Here is a 21,501-nt window from a genome sequence, read left to right as displayed (position 1 = left end):
ACGCGTGCCTCTGCTCCGCCGCAATCTGCTCCGCCGTAATGGGCACCTCGCGATTTGTACCCAAAACATATTAGATTGAGCACCGGGACACTGAGTACTCTCCAAGCATCTTACCGGGAGGGATACAACGGTAGCGACCGCTGAATCTTCAAAGACACGCTCAAGATGACAACAACTGCCCTCGAATATCAGCAATCATGGCCGAACACAAAGACGACCTGACCGAGAAAGCTCACTTCGACCCAAACTGGATCGCCTGGGATGGAGGAACTCTACACTCCAACAACGGTGGGTGACAATCCGTATCAGAACGGGCTGGGTACTGACTCGCCCGCCTCAGTGCTCTTCTATTTTGCAACGTCTCCTTTCTTTGACCATGTCTCGGGCAACCAGTCGCTCTTCACGCAGTGGGCAGGCACGCCAAACCAGAATGATATCCTAGGCACGAGGGCCAAATTTGAAGCCAATCTGCGGCATCAACGCGGTATTCAGTACGTCGTCGAGCACGATCCCCTAGAGGAGCAAGTCGTCTTTGACGGGCCAAACGGGCCTGAGAAATCCAACGTCTGGGTCATTCGCAAGCAGAATCGTGAGAACGAGCGAGACGACAGCATTACAGTCTTGGGATACTACTACATTGTCAATAACGTCATCTATCAAGCTCCTTCGGTTGCCAGCGTTCTGAACTATCGTCTGGTGGGCTGACTTCCAGATCTCGAAATACCCTCTTTACTGACCCGAGATTGTATAGTTGAACACGGTATCGGCACTCAACAAGGTCTTTTCGGCTCCGGGAGATTTATCCTTCTTTTCAGTCTCTCATGGACACACGTATCACAAGCCTGTTCAACAGACGACAGCACAAACTATCTTGGGTTCCTCCCAACAAGGTAATGAAGCTTTACCAATGCCAGGACTTCAGCCTTCTAGTATCGAGAAAGCCGTAGCGACTTCTGAAGCACAAGACGAAACCCATGGTGGGAGTCGGACGGCCTGGGACGCTCTTCGAATGACATTGCAATACGGCAAGGAATATGTGGATGATATGCCGTTGGAGGGCGAGCCAGGGAATTTCCGATTTTCTAAGAGCAAGGATGCTAATTCGATAGCTGGCCAGACTAAAGCTCAAGGCCAGATATCTCCTACTGGGACCCCCGGCCAATCGCGAGCAGCTTCGGTCGTGCCCCCGACATCAACCAATCCATCTGCAGCTGCAAAGGGCCCCAAGCTACTAGAGAAAAACCCGCCACTATCTGAAGGAGCAGCAAAAGTGAAACGGAGGAAGAGTAAAGCACCGGGCGAACCTAGTCCATGAGGCTAGGGGGCTCAAGTGTTGGGGGCATGACTGGGGATATACTGGAGCAAGGCGTCAGCTTTACAGCCAACAGGTCACTTAGATAGCGAGATCGCTGCATTCGAAACCAACATATTCGTCCTGTTAGATGTTCATCTCAGTGTCACTAGTATTATTCAGGAATGTACTTGTAGGAACCAGGAAGTCACGTGGACAGCGTTCCACAAGGCTTCGGGCAGGCAGCGCGAGGCAAGCGTCACCCGTCACCAGCCTGCGCCGGCGCCTGAGACCCTTGGATTCACGCTTGTCCCATTCGCCGCATTTGTTCATCTTGCCTTCTCAACTTACCAAGTGCATCGCACCCACCAAACGAGTCAGATCACTCACTCTCTCTAGAAGCCCTCTTCTTTACCTCGACGTCGTTTGTCCGATCTCATCTTGTGCAGACACCAGTCCACGACCCAGTGATACCCAGTTGACGGAATTGCAACGCTTGTGTGTGTGCGCGGCGGGGCAAGATGAAGCTCTCCTTCAGAGTCCGTAAATCTGACCCCTCTCTGCTTGGACAATCACTGATACCCATGACAGGATCTCAAGCAGCAAAAGTTTACGGTTGACGCCGAGCCAACAGACACAGTATGGATTTTATCATTCCCCGATTTTCTGGACCAAACACAGGCTTACCCCATTTGCTCAGATTGCGCAGGTAAAAGAGAAGATTGCCGCAGAGAAAGGATGGGAATCCTCGCAGCAGAAACTCATCTACGCTGGTGAGCAATCCTTTATTCCTCCTCCATGCTCTCTTCGGCTTTCAGACGACTGACTTCGCCACAGGTAAGGTCCTCGCCGATGCCAACACCGTTGAATCATACAAAATTGAGGAGAAGGGTTTCATTGTTTGCATGATATCAAAGGTCGGTTGTTATCCCATGTCCAAAGAAACATTTTGGCTGACGGGTGGCTCCTTAGCCAAAGGCTCCTCCTGCGGCCAAGTCTGGCAGTCCCTCTACACCTGCTCCATCCAGCTCTACGTCCACCTCCACACCCGCTGCTCCAGTTGCTCCCCAGCCCATCCAATCTACGACCACCTCAAATCAGCCGCCCTCGACTCCCACGCCTGCTCAAACCACACCCGCCGCGGCTCCGGCCGCCGGGCCTGGCTTTAATGACCCCTCGGCTTTCCTGATTGGCAACCGCAACGAAGCAACCATCCGCGAGATGGAGGCTATGGGATTCGCAAGACCCGAAATAGACCGCGCCCTGCGGGCAGCTTTCTTCAACCCAGACCGAGCCATCGAGTATCTCTTGACTGGTATTCCCGACAATATCCAGGCAGAGCAAAGACAAGTAACTCCGGCGGCTAGTACTCCAGCAAATCCGGCATCTCCACCAGCACCTCAGCCCGCCCAAACTGCTGGAAGCCCGCCAGCTGCTGGAGATGAGCCCATCAACCTGTTCGAAGCGGCGGCACAAGCCGGCCGCCCAAGTGCGGGAAGAAGGGCTGCCGCAGGAGGTCAGCAGGGAGCGTCGACTAATATGGACTTCTTGCGAAACAGCCCGCACTTCCAGCAACTCAGGCAATTCGTCCAGCAGCAGCCGGCGATGCTGGAACCTATCCTACAGCAACTAGCCGAGGGCAATCCAGAGCTTGCCCAGATGATTGGTTCAAATCAGGATCAATTCCTTCAGCTACTGGCAGAGGTAAGTGTACAAGATCATAGCCTTGATGGCCAGTAGTACTAAGTCTGGATAATAGGATACTCAAGATGCTCCCCCTCCTGGTGCGACCCATATTCAAGTGACTGAGGAGGAGCGGGACGCCATCGAACGACTCTGCCGACTCGGCTTCCCCCGTGACCAAGTCATCCAGGCATACTTCGCATGCGACAAGAACGAGGAACTGGCGGCGAACTTCCTCTTTGAGCAGCCCGATGACGAAGAGCAGTGAGCACAGCGATTCGTTGTCATTAGCGCGATATCATTCCTGCTCGGATTCGAGATTGAGAGCGGAGTTCTGGTGGCAGTGCAATTTTCTTTGGATGGCTTTGCATGCGACGCCAAATGATGGCCCGAGACACGTGACAATAAGAGTCGACGACTGACCTAGTCTCTTATGAGGACGAGGGAGAGACGTTTGATGGTGATAATCGTGATGTGTGGGGAGACGATGGCGATGATCAAGTGCTGGAAGGTTGCGCAAACTCTGTATGTTCTCACCATACCCGAACCTCCTTCTCGGCGCAAGCCTCTGCAGCTAGTCTAGCCAAGTTTTCATGTGAAATGGAGCAAAGGCAAAGGGGTGGCCAAGGTTCTGAAATCCCAGGGCCAACATATTCCGTCCGCTCTGAGACCCTCTCGGCGGATCAATGAATGAAAATAATCCCCTCGACCACCCGCCAGGATGCGGTGCTTCTAGCCCAGATCCAAAAGTAGGGACCATGTCATCTTGCAGTTGACTTTGACCATGCTTTTCATTTTATGTATTTCTATCCATCACCGGGACACTCAAATGGCATGCGGTGGCCCGATTCCTCTCTTTCACAGCGCAATGCTTGATTCCTGCATCAACATATCTGCTGGCACTGTAGTGGTACTAGTTTGCCTGTCTTCTTCTTCGGCCGCAGCGTTGATGGAGGTCACAGTCGTACTCGGAGACTCTTCGACTTGTGGGGATGAGAGCGGCGGCCGTGACACCATGGACGAATCTGTCCCTCGAACCAATTCATCACGAGCCGCGTCGCTTTCCATTTCCGCCCTCTTTGCATTTAAATGTTCCGTCGTAAGTTTCTGCCCCGTATGTGCATCGACGTACTCCGGCGGCCCGCAAATACGGTCGACCTTCCACACTCCTAGCCCTCGCCTGCCCACGATTCTCTCCAACGTCGGCCAAATCCCATCATCCCCAAAATCCAAGTCGTCTAGATTCAAATGCTGACGAAAGACTGCGAGGTTGGTCATACTTAACTGTGCCGGGGGACTGTTCATGTCTATCGAGAAACTGAAGTTGGAGACCGAAGGGTAGTTGAAGCCTGGTGTCTGTGCAGAAAGATCCTTGGAAGAGCTTTGAGCGGTGTTGAAGCCATCGAGACGCCAGGCGCTCAGCGGCGCCACAACAAAGATGTCCGTCTTCTCCCTATGCGGGATTAATCGTTCTACAAGGGATGGGTCGCATGTCGGCATGTGCTGCATGAGCATGAACACCAACTCCCTTTGAGGGTATCCCATCAGAGGTACAGTGGAGATGTTCAGGGACCTATTTGTTGCAGGGTGCAATGGTTCAGAGCCGAGAAGGAAGGTTGGTGGTGGGTAGGTCTTCCACCAGAAGACTTCGATATTGTGAGCTTTCGATTGGGAGGCGTTCAAAGATTGTATTACGAGGGACGGCAGGGCGAGCTGCGCTGGAATGATTCCGCCTTGGTGATAGATGCCCATGATGAGTGCGAGAAGGGCGTTGAAGATGACCCAGGTGGTCCAGAAGATACGTGACCATAGCTTAGAGGAGGGGACGCGAATACTTGTCAGGATGAGAGGAACGGTGGGCAGGAGGAAGCGGGGTTCCTGGTGTGGGATAAAGCTGAGAAAAAGACACCCTATAGCGGCCGAGGCAAGGCGGTTGTTAGAGAGTATGCCTTTCAGGACGCGAAGGTTGAAAGGGTAAGCGGACGCGATTAAGAGGACTAATGCTGGACCCAGAAGTTGGGGGAGGTTGATGAGAAGATGTTGGTAATGCGGATGAAGGCCGTGTTGGGCAAGATTGCTGGTCTGCGTGTTGTACAAGAGATTGTTGAGCGGGGTTATTACTGGATTCTTCCGGACATGGTCGTACAATGCACCAAAGGACCTTGTGGCTGCAGGTCCAGAATAGTAAGTCGTGTCGATGATGATGGCAATTAGTGTCCAGAAAATGCCGGAAAGTGAAAGGGCAAGAAGGCAGAAAGGTCTTGAGCCTTGTTAGCCTTGCGCAATGAGGCAGAAGGGGACAGGGTCGGGCACAGATTTCCCTTTGCTCACCTATTCCAAAAATGTGGCAAGAGATGAATGCCGGGTATCACAACGAAGGCAGGAAAAGTAATCCGATTGAAGATTCCGAAAACAAGAAGAAACCCTAGAACGGCGCTCGACGCGATAGCTGACCGCTTCTTGGCCGCCGCTGTCAGTACATGCTCCATCAACGGTTGTGACAAGCGACATACCTTGTCACGCAAAATGCGCTCTATCATCACTAGGCTCCACAACACCAGAAGAGTCTCGATAGAATTTGAAAAGGTATGTGTTTGAAAAGTCCAGGTCACATATGAGGAAGTGACCAAAATAACGGCTTGGATCCAATGTCGAGGGGAGCGAACCAATTCATGAACAGCCCAGTCCTCCAGGACGAAGCTGAGGACAAACATGACAAGGCGAAGAGTATAATAGATGATGGCAGGATCAACGCGATCCCCTTCTTCTTCCTGCGCCCACGTCCATTTCAACAGAGCCATGGGCAATCCATAGATTGGCCATAGTGGGAAGACACTCCGGATTGGGCGTGACGATGTCCATTCCCATGTTTGACGCGTCGGGTAAGGGAACAGATATCCTGCACAGAGGGCATCAGCAACGTTCACCACTTGAAACGTCCAATCCATCGGCACATACCAGCGATGGGTTCTGGCCCTTGAAAGATTTCGTCCGGGTGAAGATAACTGGGCGACACTGCAAAATAGACACGGACGAACAGCAAGAACAAGTACAATAACCGCCACATTCTTTCTTTTGTTGCAGTCACCGTGCCGGATATGACTTGAGCTGTGTCATTGTTCTTTGTCTTATACAAGGTGGGAGCCACTCCCTCCAACTCATTCTCAATTGTGACCGGGTGGTGCGTGAGCGCGTCTCCCAACGCGTCACTTTGCTGGAGAGTGAGGAGGGAAGAGGTGGCACGGGTGGGTTTCCCGACTTCTCGACGAGAGTCTGTGGGCGCAATGGGTGGTATGAGGGCGTGGAATGAATGCGCTGTTGGAGCTACAAGCGCAACAGGACAATCACATCAGAAGGTAGGTTTGTTGGTGGCCAGACAGACAGAAGTGAGATGCTCTGCATGCTGGATGCTGCGCCGTGAGTGCTTTTGATGTTGCTTCCAACCAGAAAGTGACGTCGGCCGGCATGCACGTGACTCTGCGTTCCCGCCAAGCGCTAAGCGGGCTTCGCTGCTGCAGGCTGTGCAGGCTGGTGGGCAACTGCAGGCAAGGAAGGTCTCTGTAAAGCGGATGAGAGAACAGCTCTCTACCCAGCTGAGAGAATTTAGCAGTTGTGGGTTCGTCCCAGGCTCCAAGCAGTGCAGACTACGAGGTAGTATGCGCAAATGTTCGGGACGCAGAACAGGCACCGAGCAGGCAGTGACATTACAGGTCCTCACAGGTCCTCACAGACATACGTAGAACCGGCCTCCGTTACATTTCTCCCAATATCTTCGCCTATATAAGCCTGGATATCAACAGTAGAGAGTTTCAAGTGAGGGACATAGTCGGATTGTACTCGGTACTCCTGTCTTTGTTGTTGTTTCGCTAGGAAGGTCCAATTATTCTCCGAGCAAGAGCCCGTCCGCAGACCCGCATATGTCTTCCCTTTCTCCCAGTCACGGGCCTTATTAACAAATGAGTCTTTTGTCCTACGCCTCCCTTAGTTCTCATCTCTTCCTTTGGTCTCCGCCTTACTCTACATCTGTACATCTCCGTATCAACCTCTCTGCACAGAACAAAAGTTGAACGAGCCACATCCTAGTCATCCACACCACCCCGCACTACACCTAGCACAAGTCCCAACTCCATACAGACAAATATGTCTGACAACTCGAAAAAGCTGGTGCTCCAGAGTTCGGATGGCGAGGACATCGTAGTTGGTGAGCTGTTCTTCAGGGAAACTAAGTGCCGCTGCGCAGAACTGACTGCTGTCCAGACCGCGATGTCGCTGAGAGATCGATTCTCATCAAGAACATGGTCGGTGATCTTGGCGAAGATGCCATGGAAGAGGCCATTCCCATCCCCAACGTCAACGCAGCTGTCCTCAAAAAGGTGATCGAATGGTGCACACATCACAAGCACGATCCTCCTGCAACGAACGAAGACGACTCCGATTCGCGCAAGAAGACGACTGATATTGATGAATGGGATCAAAAGTTCATGCAAGTCGATCAAGAAATGCTTTTTGAGATCATCCTGGCGGCCAACTACCTTGATATCAAGGCTCTGCTTGATGTCGGGTGTAAGACTGTCGCCAACATGATCAAGGGCAAGTCCCCAGAAGAGATCCGCAAGACCTTCAATATCCAAAACGACTTCACGCCAGAAGAAGAGGACCAGATCCGTCGCGAAAACGAGTGGGCTGAAGAGTGAGTCTGCCATCTTCCTGGCGCATTGTCATCCGTGCTAATCAGTCGATAGTCGTTGAGCTTCTCGGTCATGATTATCAGGCCAGACAGGCATATTCCAATGGCGTTGAAGGTGTTTTCACGAAACGTGCATGATGGAGTTCAGATGAGCGTGGGACATCATCGAGCTGGTGGCGCGGTACAAAATGCTTCCCCTTTTATGACACGATATGCTCAGTCCATCAAGATCTTAAAGGAAGGCGAATGCCGGAAGGCCTAAAGGCCTCGACTGGAGCTGGGAGGTACAGGGATGCACACCGAGATACGAAGTGATGGTGGTTCTGGTCATGCAGGTACGAACTGCTACACGAAATTCGTTCTGTACATAAACGACACCCAATATGAGCTGATGAGCATAGTTTCTCGCCTTCACACTTGAATCCTGCTTTCGGGATTGGCGGATGGAATGAAGACGGTCGACCTAGATCCTTGCTTTGAATTGATTCTATTCATTTTAGGGACCTTTGCACGAGCCCTCCTCACAAGCCTTTGCGGCACATAGCTCGGCGTTGCATTTCTGGACCAGCCCGCTCCATCGTTCATGCGCTGTGTGATTATGAATGCCCATTTGGAGCAAAACCAACAGACTCTCCTTCAGCCCAGTATGGAGCCCTGAGCACCTCTTTCAACAAACACATCTCAGCCTTCTTCACCCCATGTACTCCTCCCTTCCATGCTGATCTTCCTCCTTCATAGCACCGCTCACCGCCGTCCCGGCATGTTCCAGTGTTGAAAACAGTCCATCTTGCCAAACAATGAAATGGGTAAATCCGTCGACGGTTACCTTGCGGACTGAGATGTGTCTGGGGTATCCGGACTGGGGTGGGATGATGCGTGACTTGGATTTAGATGCCAATTCTGGTCTTGCGCCAGTGTCTCCGCTTCGCGTTGTATCTGTAATCGCAATTTAGTGTGTTAGCCAATGTTCTTTGAACCAGTCTCTCTCTCCCCCCTCCTTCCAACCCTCCTCCTTTCTGTTCCCGCACTCGTTTGGAGTCATGAACAACAACAGCGTTGGCCTCGACATTGGCGGGGTCGTTTGTCTTTGATCCAGTTTCCATTTCCCCTTCTCCAAGATACCCAAGTTGGCATCACACGTAGTCGAGCTCCCGTTTCTAAGACCTCAAGAACTATCTTGCCTCTCTCTCGATACGCGGATCCAGGGTTCAAGGAGGAGACTTGAGAAGGGCGCCGCGCAAGTTTTCTTTGGTTGTGGTGTGAACTGACCTGATGGTATTTCCAGTCCTCAGACGAATCCACTGTGGGATGGGACGGTTCTGCTTCTGCGCCTTTGCGAGCTTCTGCTTGGTGCGGAAGGATTTGTGGCTCTAGATATTGGTCAAATAGCGTCAGCTCGTGGTCATTACCTCTGTCACACACAGAAACACATGGGGCTGGATGCGGATTGAGGAGGGAAAGGTGGTGTTTTTGATGTGAGCTCCGACGGAAGTCTTGCGTTGGGAAAGTTGCCAGCATTTCTTTCGATGCAGAGGCGGCCGTTTGTCTAGTGACGGGTCTTGAGAACGTACCGGCATCTTGTCTTGTCTTCTCAGTCCGGTGACGAGGTCGTGGATGGAAGAGAAATCAGATCTGTGGTTTTGATTGTCAACTATTGCGCCCCGGTTCTGACTGCTGGCACCCAAAATTCCCAAGCGGTCTCTGTGGGGGCTTGGCATTAGCCAAGACCAGGCTCACGGGACACTTGCCCGAACGAGCATTCTTCTCAAGGCGATTGCAAAAGTCCGAGATGATGCCGTCACCTCAGCGCCGCCGCTCATTGCTCGGGGAAGTTAGGAGTCTGGTGCAAGCTTCCGAGGTTGGGGTTGAAAGTCGTTCTCCGATTGCGGTCCTTGAGCACTTCTGCATTCTCGGTCAAGATTTAGACTGGGCTCCGAGTAGCTCTACCCTTCTTTCCAGGCAACTTGCCAGCTTTTCCTTGTGCATTGCGGGAAGTGGACGTTTTAAGGGACCATTGAATGCGTTGAACGGCTACTGCATTGGGTTCTTCTCGAGCAAAAGAACGAAGCGGGGACGTAGGAACAAAATGTCGTCGAAGCTCAGGATATTAGTCCCCGTCAAACGTGTCATTGATTATGCTGTGAGTCTCCTACCCACGGACGCAGGACTGCAATATATGACAGTCTTCTATCCTCCTAATCCCTCCTCTCTCACACATGCTTACTTGCTCGGACTGCTGACCCTTCTCTCCTCGGATACAGGTCAAGCCCCGCGTAAAATCCGACCGCACCGGCGTCGAAACCTCCGGCGTGAAACACTCCCTGAACCCGTTCGACGAGCTCTCGATCGAAGAAGCCGTCCGACTGCGCGAGCGCAAACAACCTGTAGAAGACATCTTGGCTGTAAGCGCGGGCCCTGCGAAATGCGCCGACACCCTTCGAACCGCAATGGCCATGGGGGCGGATCGAAGCATCCACGTCGACGTGCCCGAAGACAAACCCCTTGAACCGCTGGGCGTGGCAAAGCTGCTGAAGGCCATCGCCGAGAAGGAGAAGAGCAATCTGATCATCCTGGGCAAACAGGCGATTGATGACGACGCGGCCCAGACGGGACAAATGCTCGCGGGCCTGCTGAACTGGCCCCAAGCCACGCAGGCCTCGAAAGTGTCCATCGACAATGACACGGTGACGGTGGAACGCGAGGTCGACGGCGGCGTGGAGACACTACGGGCGAAGCTGCCCATGATCATCACGACGGATCTGAGACTCAACGAGCCGCGCTACGCGAGTCTGCCCAACATCATGAAGGCCAAGAAGAAGAAGCTGGAGAAGAAGACACTCGGCGACTACGGCGTCGACGCGACGAGCAGACTCAAGACCATCAAGGTTGAGGAGCCGCCCGTAAGGCAGGGAGGCGGCAAGGTCGAGGACGTCGACGGCATGATCAAGAAGCTGAAGGATTTGGGTGCCCTGTAGTTAGATACGCATTAGGTGGTGGCAGGCATGGTATTCTTCCAGGGTCGAACGGCTGCGTCACAAAACTTCGCGGACGGTGGGAGGACATGATGGTGTTACCTGCAGTTATCTATCCATTTACATATATACATCAAACTGCCTTGGGGGCCGGGCCTTCATACGGGGTTGAATTGGGCAGGGGCGCGGTGTGTTTTGACCATTTGGTACCGTATACGTAAGACAGAAAACATGGATTATGTCTCAAGAAGCGTTGTCTAGGACAATCCGGTAAATAGCTCGTTCATATTATGATGGCAATGGCAGCTCTTTGGGCCTCGCACGAATAACTGTCCCCGTCTCTCTCTTCCTCCCGCAGGGAATGCTTTCTAGTGTTTGTACTCAGCCTATGCCTGCCATATGACGCCAATGCTATGCTATGCAATGCTCTGACGCTCTCTCAGAAAAGGGCAAGCCGCTCCAGCCCGTTGCCATTTCCATCTCAATCCCATTCAGTCATCCATCCGTTAAGCACATGAAAAAAAGGGCATTTTTTGCATTGCATATTGCAGTGTTGTTGAAGTGTCGTATAGTAGTCGTCATGCCAACTTGCACGGACGATGATATTCCGTTTCTGGGGGAATTCTTGATGTTTTTTTTTTGGTTGCTGGGGGAGGGGGAGGGGTTGTCATGGTTAGACAGTCCCGGCAATGGTCAAATCTCGAATCTCCGAGAGAACCTGTTCGACACGGTTGTCCAAGTCTCCTCGTGCATATTGTTCTCTAGTTTCTGGGTCCAAGTATTGCTGCACCTGTGCCATCCGACTATATGCTTCTGCGCAGAACCGGAGCTGGATTTTGACCAGTGCTTCAAAGCTAGGGTCGAGGTATGGGACACGGAGATCGATGAGTTGAGGAAGTTCAGTGAAGAGTTGTTCGTTGAGTTGTTCGTACGCTTGTTTCGCCATTTCGGCTTCTTTCTCTGCACGAGGGAGTTTGGTAACATCTTTGTCAGGCTTTTCGACGAGTTTCTTGACCTTGGAACGCATGGAATCATAGTCGAGGAGTTTGTTGTTTCGTTTCTTGATGCATTCATTAATGTCAGGAAAGTATGCGCAGAAGCGGGAGATTGGTTCAAGGACAGTTGCTCTGCCAGCATGGTCAGTGGGTTAGGCGGATCTAAAGGAACTGCAAGAAGACACGTACCGGTAGGGGCCATCAAGCGCTTTGATGGTCTCGGCGTCTAAGTCTTCGACGGCCTGCTTGTAGGATCTTGAGACTCCATCTCTGGTACCAGCGTCGCCGTAGAATGCGTCGATTGTTTCTGCTATCCTCATTTGGGAGGCTGTCATCGCTAAAGAATCGTAGTCAGTTTCTTCAGCCATCAACAGCGACTTCCAAATCGGCTGACCTCGCAGGCTGTCCAGGTATCCTTTGGCTTCCTTCTGCAACCGATTCGCGGCCGATTCCATCGTCCGGTATCTCCTGTAACAATGTAGTCAGTCCGGGCTCTGTTCGAGCCCAGATGAGCTCAGATCTCACCTCTCTTCGACCTCGTAGTCCCGGTCGTTCGTTCTCTCGACCTGGCCTGGATGACATCGTCAGCGCTTCACTAGGAGTGAGTCTCAGATGAGGCTTACCAGTCTTCATCATCACCTGCGTGGTGGCGCGGTTCACGCCCTTCTTGAATCCGGCCCACGACATCGTGCCGGTTCAGCTGGTCCAGATAGTGCTTCCAATATCTTTGCAGACGAGCGTTATATTCGGTGGGCGACTCAAAGGCAAGTGGCCCGTCGTCAACCGTGGCCTGGAAAAGGTAGAGACAGTTGACGGCACCAAAGAACCGGTGGTCGCGGCTGTACCAATGGCGGTCGGCCGTGTCTCGCCAGGCCCTATGGACCACCGTATAATCGGAGCCAAACCGACGCGCAAAATCGGCTTCGGAGTCCCCCATGACGTAGTCCCGGGACGGATAAATATTGATGCGAAATTCGGTGGGGCGTCTCAAATACTGGGTAAGTTGTGCAACTGTGCTTAGCCGTGCTTGGCATATCGTGACCCACTTTACATGTGCCCCTCCAGCAGACACCCAGATCAATGCACCCCATCACTTGGGCAGACTGGCATCTCAACGTTAAATGGGTTGAGCAAGTTAGCCATTGCACGGCGTAGCTTAGCACATGCCAGGTCCGTCTTCACTTGGAGGGGCGGCCATCTGTGGCTTAGCAAGTGATAAAGAAGCACCACCCCCTCTTTCTTTATACTCCTTGTTGAACACTTGGAAAGCGTCGCAAACACTGCGACAGACTATTAGAAGCACTGTTTGTGGCTAAGTCTTGATACCCCTGAGCCACCGTGTTATTCGTAGATTGTTTGGTGAGAGGACGACCATTGCAGTCGAACTTGTAAATATAGACCGTCTGTACCAAAGGTCTCAGATGGCGAGGAGAGGCGCTGCGAGGAGGAGCGCAAGTCAGCCCAACCCCAAATGCATTTCGTGAGATCGAGTAGGGCACACAACGTAATGCTGTCATAACATCGTTGTCGGCGACGGCAGCTTCCAACAATTCTAATATAGAACAAACCTGAAGGAAAGCTGTCTGAACCCCGCCATCGACAAGTTCTAGGCCGTGGATGGTTTGCCTATTTGGTTGGCGAGCATGTTTTCATGTTGAATTGCCTGAGGGTGGATGGAATTGTATCCTTACGGCGAATATCGTCTTGAGGGTCGCCGACTGCATCGTAATGAAAATGATAGAGAAGATGTCAGAGGAGAACGAAACGTGCCTCGAGGGACAGAATGGCAAAGGGGATATCCCAATTTCCCCTGTTGTTTCTGCTACTTTTGCAACTTTCACGGGCTATTCGAGGTCAACTCCTAGGACACCTTTTGTCAACGTAGCAGCGACAGTCCATTCGAAAGTGTCCTGTCGTAGCCACGAACCTGCTCACAGTGTACATCGTGACTGTAGAACTAATGCAATGCCTAGGATTACTTCGATGGTTTAGACAGATATCACCCAAGAGCTCGAAGAGGCTGCGATATTTAGAGCTATGTACCAACCATCTGGACAGTTGGTCAGTTCTCATAGAGAAGGACCGGTCTTGGGGCACTGTGGACGCGTCGTGCATGAGTGCTCACCGCAATCATTAAAGGCTGCTGAGGACTGGGTATTGTTATGAGGTTGGCTTTATTAACAGCCAATTCAAGTCGGGAGCACTGACGATCAAAACGCTCAAAGAGCCTGAGAGAAAGTTTGTTCCAGACAGACGGAAGATAGAATTCCAGTTTTCTTTTGTGAAAATACTAATGAGCTCGATGTAAAGTAATTGACCGTAGGAAGGAATGGAACGAAGACAGACACCAGTGCGTGCACTATTCAAAGCCCGACGTTGGTGTTAATGTGCTTCCAAATGCATGGGAAGGGTATGAATGTGAAGCTCATAGCCAGTAAGTCTGTCCAATTGACTTCTTCAGCTGCGATGTGAAGGGATCGGTTGTCAGGATAAGAGGTAGCCTTCGTTTCCTGTGGCGGGTTGTATCCTCTTTGGCGGCAGTGCCTTTGTCTCTTAACAGGAGTCCTCTCAAGAGGAGAGAAGACTTGGCCGTCGGTTCGCACACTTCACTTTGTCAATAACCGCGCACTTTTGAGCGTCCGACTATCACTTGTATTTCGAGTGTGGTTACGAGGTCTCTGAACAGCCAGGAGTGCCGTTCGAAGTGACAATGGCATAATATCACTGCACACAGTTTCTTGCAAGCGCAGAACGAGTAGCCCTTGAGAGTGGTTAGAAACTGAGTCACCAGAATGAACCGCAGTCACCGTCCCCTTTATCTGCGTGCGTATGCTGTTAGCCTGCGCAAGGGGGGGCAATTTTCTGAGCTTGTATGGATGAAGTGCAGGCGTATGTAAATGGCCGTTGGCGGCCGTCCGAGGAAGTCCAGGGACAGGAGAAGGAGTGTCATTGACAACATCGTTACTCAGTGTAGTCGTTGGTCGCGGAGGTAGGCTTGAATTCTCCTTCTGGGTTGCCTGCGGCGTCCATCTGCGGTCAAAGCCGATGGAGCGGGATGGGATAGTGGCAGAGGTAGCTCCAATTACAAGATATCAGGAGCATATGGCGATTAGAAATGACTGCGTCCACATTAGCTCTGGGACAGAAGTGAGAGTTGTTGACCATTTTGCTGGTTTGCGGCTTTCATCGTGTCAAGTGTACCTCTTTGTTTGGCTTCCAAGGTGGCAGAGGATAGCAGAGGGTGGCAATGTGCGCTGCGCCAATTTATCAATGAATTTTGCCTAGGAGGAAAGTGAACCTGTATCTCTGAGAAGATCTCATGAAGCGATTAGGAGACAATAATTCCCTCATCAGCAGCGTCAGGCATATTAGGCCAGACACTGTGGCCTCCATTAGATGTGTGTGCTCAATCTCCCTCCCACCATGATCGAAAGAGGTCGATGCCAATGTGCTAAAGGTCAAAGGTACACAAGGTGAACACAGAGAGTGCAGTAAAGGGCATGGTCAAGCGCTATGGCAGAATGAACTATGTGAAAGATAAGCACGAAAATTCCCTACCGCTCTCACATCTCCATTCTGCGGTCTTGTGAAGAAAAGAGAAGATCAGTCTGCAGGCCCGGGTTGCCATAGTCTCAGCCTGCTGATATCAAAGCCCCCTGAAAGGCATACCTGAGCAAAGAACCCGACCACCCAGAAAAACGACACAGTTGGGGCGGTCTGGCCCGAGCTTCGCAAAAACGCAACCCTCTTTGTGAGCGGGATATGCTTTGAGATGGTTGGATGCCTCAATTTGACCACGAAACGCCTCCCGGCAGACGGTTTCTCACCTGCAAGACGTAGAAATGCGGTGTACCAAGTATCGCGCAAACTGTATCTCCTCGACGTCACTACAAGCATGGCCTGGCTGTTCATTCCATGTCCATTTGTGACGGTTGTGATCCTCCTTGCCGAACTCGGCTATGTTAGCGATGTGCTGGAACATCGTGTTTTCAACTTCCCGCAGACAAGGAGACGTGCTGTAAGACCAAGGGCTGACGATCACAGCTGTTATGATCAGTTTGAAGGTGAAGATCGGATTTGCTCGTGCTCGAACGACTGGTGTTTTTGCACCGTCTTGCTTGATGAATCGGTCGAGGTGCATGGCTCCTCATTTGACGCACATGGGATGGTGCAACCAGGGACATCCACCACCAGAGCAACAGGGTGGGTAGAGCCAGCGGAGCTCAGTTCGGAATGAGGGAGAAAGAGAGAAAGAATGGGAAGATTGCTCGGCAGTCAACAAGCTAGACATAACGCGCATAACCGTGTCCCCACGCGTCCTCGACGAGGAACTTGGAGCCGGGAGAAGCTGTAGGAAGCTGTAGGTGCGGTCCGGGAATTCACGATGGGCGCGTGTAGCGACAGCCAATAAAGGAGCCGTCGACATACCCCATCATCTATCCCCTTCCTCAGGGAATGCGGAGGCGGCTACTCCCTTCCCAAGCATACCACCCGGCGATATAGCGGCTCGAGGAAATGGAATTGGGTTTTGCCGGGTGTAGCTAGGCAAGGTAGACCGAGGAATGAAGGCAACCATCGGAAAGAACACGTCGCGGTGGTCTCAGAGACTCAAGCACGTTGGATAGGAATGGTCTCGACCCGGCCCCTGTTTGGCGAGTGCAAAAATTCACATGCCATGTTGGTATTTCATGTGGCTAGCTGTTGCATAGGGAATGGATTCTGAATCGGACGGTGTGAGAAACGAGCACATGTCTGCTGGAAGAAGAACGGAAAAGAACTGTGCATCGCGAGCATCGGTGAGATGGTCACAGTGGACATGACGTCCGAGATGGAGCCTCTGGCCAGCGCATGCAGAGGAATGGAGGTCGTCCCGCTGGACTGGGCTTTGGGATCCGAAGCTCAAGCGGTGAGACACGAGAAGGCCCGTGTGGGAAAAGGTTGATGACAGGAGACCGCGACGGAAAAGGTGCAGATGGAGCTGCAGCAGTCAGAATCCAAGTGGAAAGCTTCCTGGCGAGCCAGCTCTTTGCTGGAAGCACCACAGGAGGAAGTCGTGCTATAGTCATCCTTGCTTTGAAATCGTGCCGGGCCAGGACCTAGGCTTGAAGCTGCGAGGTGGAGGTGGAGAGAGAGGGTGGAGGGCGCAGTTTCTGGATGGACGGAATGGATGGAAAGCACTCGATCCACCCAGACAAGGAAGAACGAGAGACGTAAGCGTGTAGACATCTGAGATACTTTTAGGCAGGCTGGCAGAGAAAAGGGCGTCTGTGCAGATCCTGGTTGTTGAAGTTTGTTATTGGTGATGGCTGGTGATGGAGGAGGGCACAAGGAGTTGGACAGTACCCAGTAAGGAACAATTGGGTCAAGGAAGAAGCGTTGAGATTTTGGAGCTTGACTTGATTTGAGTGTTATTGTTGTTATTACTCGATAGAATAGAAACACTTTCTCAATTCCGCGCTCTTGTGACATGTACGTTGTCGTCGCCTAGGGTAGAGGAGCGTACCTAGTCGCTGCTATTGAGGGCGAGCGGGGAGCCACGAGCGCGAGAACGGAGAGCACGAACGGAAGCCCAAAAAAAATTAATGGAAAGGGAAATGAGGGGCAAACAATGGCGAATGGCACTGAATAGCACCCATGACATTAAGTAGTATTATTACCTGCAGGAACCGCCTAAGCAGCCGATGGGCTGGCTGCTGCACGGCAGGTAACGACTACAGTATAAGGGTGCTAGGGTACTGAGGGGCTAGGGGCCAAGGGAGCCTAGCACTCGTACCTCGGTGGGTGAGAAGGGCCTCACCAACCAGCGGGGAGGGGCCCACCAGCCATGGAGGACGAGCATCCCAGTTAAGTAACCTACTTACCTCGTACCAACTAACTTAGCCTGCCCGCATGCTGCATGCTTGATCCTTGATGCTTGCTGCAGCCTGCAAACACATTCGGCACGCTTTGCACCATCTTGCTACTGTACAACCACCACCACCTGCACCCTCGTCCCTCCTCAGTGATACTTGTAAACTGAACTGAATGGAGAATTTATTCGCCATCCACAAACGCTCCCATCAGACCATCCTCTTACCACCGCTTCACTGATTCCTATTACTTCCTCCTGCTCTTATTTATTGTCTACTCGGTACCTATAAAGAAGTCCTCACTGGCCACCCATATCACCTCGACCTCCCTTCAAAACGCCCTCTGTCTCCATCTCCGTCTCCGTCAGCGTCATCGTGAAGAGGTGGTTGCTGAGTGGCACCGAGTAGTAGTGGTGGCTCACGGGAACTGGATTGCTGAGATTCACACAAATCGGGACTGGAGGAAAAGAAATTCTCTCATACAAAATCATCACGCACACAAGACACAAATTTCCCCTCGCGTCTCTCTCCCACCGCTGCCCTACCATACTACCGAGCTACACCTTGCATCCTGACCCTCAGAAGTCCCGAGATCGCCATCCACTGTCAGCCAGGCACCTACTGGACCCGTTCGTCCTGTCCCTACCGCTTTCGTTTTCCCAACTTGTTCCCGAGGCCTGGCGCAACACCGTCCCAGGCCTTGAACTTGCATCTGCACGCACGGTCCTGCATTGGTCATCAGCTCCTAAGCAGGCCAATCCGCTGCGTTGCCCGCACGCTTTCCCCCTGGTCTGCAGGCCTCGCCATCATAGCCACCTTGCACCACCCACTTGAACAGTTGGCTCCGTCTTGCCGGTGAGCACTGACCAACATCGCACAACTGGGCAAAAGTTTGGCTCCTTGAGAAGACCAGGGCCCCAGGGCCAAGGTCCTCCAAAGTTCGAGGTCCTGATTTCAAGTTGCTTAACAGATCGTGAATGAAGTCTACCTGCCTGCGCCCACACAGGATCAGCCCCCAAAAGTCCTCATCATCACTTAAGGCCTCAACAAGCCATCAACTCGCCTTCGTTGCCCTAAACTGCTGCGCAATTTCTAGCCCCTCCTAGGCTTCCTTTTTTTTTCTCTTCACGTTGGCACCAACACGCACTTATTCCGTCCTCGCCACCACCAATATTTATCATTATTACCAAAACCAACCTCGTCCGCGAAACATATCACGAGAGTGAAGAAAAACTGTCTTGCAAAATCGACCCCGGCCAGAATTATCCTTGCCAGTTTTATAACCAGATTGTCGTTACACGACCTACAGTCGCCTGCAGGATACGTTATCTACCGCCACTAAACGTCGAGAGATAGGGCGTCCTGCCCTAAACAACGCTCTCCCCCCCGCCCCCCTCTCGTGCGCCATTCCTCGCAGACGCCATTCACATGAATCAGACATCATCACCAGTGCAATTCGCTCCGCAACAGTCCCCTACGCTCGTTCATTCTCCTGTGTCACAGGATGATGCGTCGACACATTCGATAGCACGGCCGACGGAGGACACGGCACACCTCCAGATTCCGACAGCCAACGGCGGTGCCGCGCCTACCACTAGTCTCTCGAGTCTGTCCCCCACGACGTCAAATTCGGGCGCAGCTGCGCCTAAAGAACTTGCGAAGAAGGGCAAAATGACGCACCGTCTGACTCGAATGTTTTCTCGGTCCGACCCCAAAGACGTCGAGGCCGCCAAAGCTGCGGCTGAAATAAAAGAGACCTCTCCCGACGCTCGTCTGGAAAACGGCCACCTTCCCAACGGCAGACCTCCCTCTGGTAGACAAGGTTCGAACGACGAAAAGAACGCCCGAAAGATGACTATCCTCGGTACGACAAAAGAGAAGAGTAAGGGTGAATCCCTGTCCGATCCCACTCATGCTGTCCACAAACGATTCGAGCTACATGATGACGGCACTCATGCACATTACCTCAAGTCGGCTAAACGGCAGGAGAAGTTGTCCGATATGCTCCGCGACATGCTCGGTGGCGGCAAGAAGAAGGACCAGGACGGTGCTGGTGATCAACAGTTGACTCTGATGTCGTCGTGGGTTGACCAACTCAGGTCGGAGAAGGACAATCTTGCCTCTGACAAGAAGGGCGGACCAAACGCCACGGCCAACTTGGTCGAGAAATACGGAAAATGCCAGGAAATCGTCGGCCGCGGCGCCTTCGGCATCGTGAGAATATCTCACAAACCAGACCCTAACAGTGTTGGAGGAGAATTACTCTACGCCGTGAAGGAGTTCCGCCGCCGTCCTCAAGAGACGGCCAAGAAATATCAGAAACGCTTGACCAGCGAATTCTGCATCTCATCGTCTCTCCGCCATCCCAACGTCATCCACACCCTTGATCTTCTACAAGATGCTAAAGGGGACTATTGCGAAGTCATGGAATACTGTGCCGGTGGAGATCTTTATACACTGATTCTCGCTGCCGGCACTCTCCAGGTCCTCGAGGCAGACTGCTTCTTTAAGCAGCTGATGCGTGGTGTCGAATACATGCATGAGATGGGCGTGGCCCACCGCGATCTCAAGCCCGAAAATCTTCTCTTGACAACACATGGCGCTCTCAAAATCACCGACTTTGGGAACGGCGAATGTTTCCGTATGGCTTGGGAGAAGGAAGCCCACATGACAGCCGGACTCTGCGGGAGTGCTCCGTACATCGCCCCTGAAGAATATAGTGGCGGCGAATTTGATCCTCGCGCCGTGGATGTTTGGGCTTGTGGTGTCATCTACATGGCGATGCGAACTGGTCGGCATCTGTGGCGGGTCGCCCGCAAGGAAGAAGATGAATTCTACCAGAGATATCTCGAAGGGCGGAAAGATGAGGAGGGATATGCTCCGATCGAGACTTTGCACAGGGTAGGCACATTTTAGGCACTCACTGCCAGCCCCCGACTGACTTTTCACTACTAGGCTCGTTGCAGAAATGTCATCTATTCGATCCTCGACCCAAATCCTGGCCGCCGAATCACCGCATCGCAAGTGCTTAAATCCGAGTGGGGCAGAGAGATCAAAGTGTGCAAGGCAGGCGAAGAAGGCTTCTGAAACCCGCCTTTTCCCTATTCTCTGGCATGATTGATGCTCTGGCGAGGCGCTCTTGCGTCCGGCGTGCGTCGACATCACTAATTCCACTACTCGTGATTCAGGCACGAGCATGACCCTGACGAAATTATGATTGAAGCATTATTCACAGTGAGAGCAAAAAGACCAGCGTCTTTATCGGTTACTTTTTGGGCCTTTTTTCCAGCTTCCAGATTCCGGCAATACTCAGATGAAAGATTTGGGAGGAATGCGATCGTTCAACCATTGGACCTTTTTTTTTGGATAGCAAAGAAGGGCAAAAAAAGGCTTTTCCATTGTTCGCTCCAGCGTTCATTGCCGATGCTTCTCTCGACTGCCCACCAGTTCTGGCCGCCGGGCCCAAGGACTCCCAGAAAGCGAGCCGACTCCTGTAACAACAACCAGCGGTGGTCTACCTAGCATTACAATTCTGTTTGCCAGCGCGAGGCCAAGCACGGTCACTCACCCTTTGCCGACCTTGGATCTATATATACTCATGCTTCAAGGCCCGGGCAACTCCGACCGATACACTGTACTACAACCTAGGGGATGCTGTTTTGATACGATCCGGTTATTTTTTGTTTGGTATTCGACCACGTGAAGAAAGGCTACTATCTTTTTGGAGCGAATGAAATGAAACAAGATCTCAATTTCAGGGCTTGATTTTGCGTCTCTGGCGTGCGATGGAGGACCCAGCGGCCCCATCTACGAGCAGCCCAGTCGACTATGCGAAATCTACGTGAACTTCTAAAGGTATTTCCAGCATCTCGGTATCAATATGCCACCAGGGGGGGCCTGAGTGCTGGATCGTTGCGTCCGCTCAGCAAATTCGCAACAAAGGTTCGACGCTGTCGTTTCCTCTCTCGGCCCAGCAGCGAGCATGGAATGAATGCATTGATCCTGATCTCTCCCTGTCCGCGTA

At 52.3% G+C, this 21,501-nt stretch overlaps 8 protein-coding genes across 8 annotated transcripts; 5 read left to right on the top strand and 3 right to left on the bottom strand.

Annotated features, from left to right (window-relative positions):
* Window positions 1-197: 197 nt before the first annotated feature.
* On the top strand, window positions 198-1,315 carry A1O5_04933 (uncharacterized protein; the record flags this gene model as incomplete). Its single annotated transcript, XM_007745537.1, has 3 exons — window positions 198-288; window positions 341-696; window positions 752-1,315. The coding sequence occupies 3 exons, from the start codon at window positions 198-200 to the stop codon at window positions 1,313-1,315; spliced, it is 1,011 nt and encodes a 336-aa protein (XP_007743727.1).
* Window positions 1,316-1,812: 497 nt separating this feature from the next.
* On the top strand, window positions 1,813-3,242 carry A1O5_04932 (UV excision repair protein Rad23; the record flags this gene model as incomplete). Its single annotated transcript, XM_007745536.1, has 6 exons — window positions 1,813-1,830; window positions 1,883-1,930; window positions 1,992-2,064; window positions 2,129-2,208; window positions 2,264-2,995; window positions 3,051-3,242. The coding sequence occupies 6 exons, from the start codon at window positions 1,813-1,815 to the stop codon at window positions 3,240-3,242; spliced, it is 1,143 nt and encodes a 380-aa protein (XP_007743726.1).
* A 590-nt stretch (window positions 3,243-3,832) lies between these two features.
* On the bottom strand, window positions 3,833-6,041 carry A1O5_04931 (uncharacterized protein; the record flags this gene model as incomplete). The annotated part of the gene is made up of 4 exons (XM_007745535.1): window positions 3,833-5,234; window positions 5,306-5,433; window positions 5,488-5,873; window positions 5,933-6,041. 4 exons carry the CDS (start codon window positions 6,039-6,041, stop codon window positions 3,833-3,835), a joined length of 2,025 nt encoding a protein of 674 aa, XP_007743725.1.
* A 1,073-nt stretch (window positions 6,042-7,114) lies between these two features.
* A1O5_04930 (E3 ubiquitin ligase complex SCF subunit sconC) lies at window positions 7,115-7,668 on the top strand (the record flags this gene model as incomplete). The annotated part of the gene is made up of 2 exons (XM_007745534.1): window positions 7,115-7,175; window positions 7,232-7,668. The coding sequence occupies 2 exons, from the start codon at window positions 7,115-7,117 to the stop codon at window positions 7,666-7,668; spliced, it is 498 nt and encodes a 165-aa protein (XP_007743724.1).
* A 1,031-nt stretch (window positions 7,669-8,699) lies between these two features.
* On the bottom strand, window positions 8,700-9,179 carry A1O5_04929 (uncharacterized protein; the record flags this gene model as incomplete). Its single annotated transcript, XM_007745533.1, has 1 exon — window positions 8,700-9,179. The coding sequence occupies one exon, from the start codon at window positions 9,177-9,179 to the stop codon at window positions 8,700-8,702; it is 480 nt and encodes a 159-aa protein (XP_007743723.1).
* A 568-nt stretch (window positions 9,180-9,747) lies between these two features.
* Window positions 9,748-10,636, top strand: A1O5_04928 (electron transfer flavoprotein beta subunit; the record flags this gene model as incomplete). The annotated part of the gene is made up of 2 exons (XM_007745532.1): window positions 9,748-9,801; window positions 9,923-10,636. The coding sequence occupies 2 exons, from the start codon at window positions 9,748-9,750 to the stop codon at window positions 10,634-10,636; spliced, it is 768 nt and encodes a 255-aa protein (XP_007743722.1).
* A 670-nt stretch (window positions 10,637-11,306) lies between these two features.
* Window positions 11,307-12,315, bottom strand: A1O5_04927 (protein hob3; the record flags this gene model as incomplete). The annotated part of the gene is made up of 5 exons (XM_007745531.1): window positions 11,307-11,760; window positions 11,818-11,965; window positions 12,023-12,096; window positions 12,154-12,199; window positions 12,252-12,315. The coding sequence occupies 5 exons, from the start codon at window positions 12,313-12,315 to the stop codon at window positions 11,307-11,309; spliced, it is 786 nt and encodes a 261-aa protein (XP_007743721.1).
* Window positions 12,316-18,905: 6,590 nt separating this feature from the next.
* A1O5_04926 (HAL protein kinase) lies at window positions 18,906-20,564 on the top strand (the record flags this gene model as incomplete). Its single annotated transcript, XM_007745530.1, has 2 exons — window positions 18,906-20,378; window positions 20,433-20,564. 2 exons carry the CDS (start codon window positions 18,906-18,908, stop codon window positions 20,562-20,564), a joined length of 1,605 nt encoding a protein of 534 aa, XP_007743720.1.
* Between the last annotated feature and the right edge of the window lie 937 nt (window positions 20,565-21,501).

Source organism: Cladophialophora psammophila, assembly GCF_000585535.1.
Source record: "Cladophialophora psammophila CBS 110553 chromosome Unknown aczJe-supercont1.6, whole genome shotgun sequence".
In the NCBI taxonomy this organism is placed as follows: Eukaryota; Fungi; Ascomycota; class Eurotiomycetes; order Chaetothyriales; family Herpotrichiellaceae; genus Cladophialophora; species Cladophialophora psammophila.
This window is presented reverse-complemented; position numbering and strand designations above follow the sequence as displayed.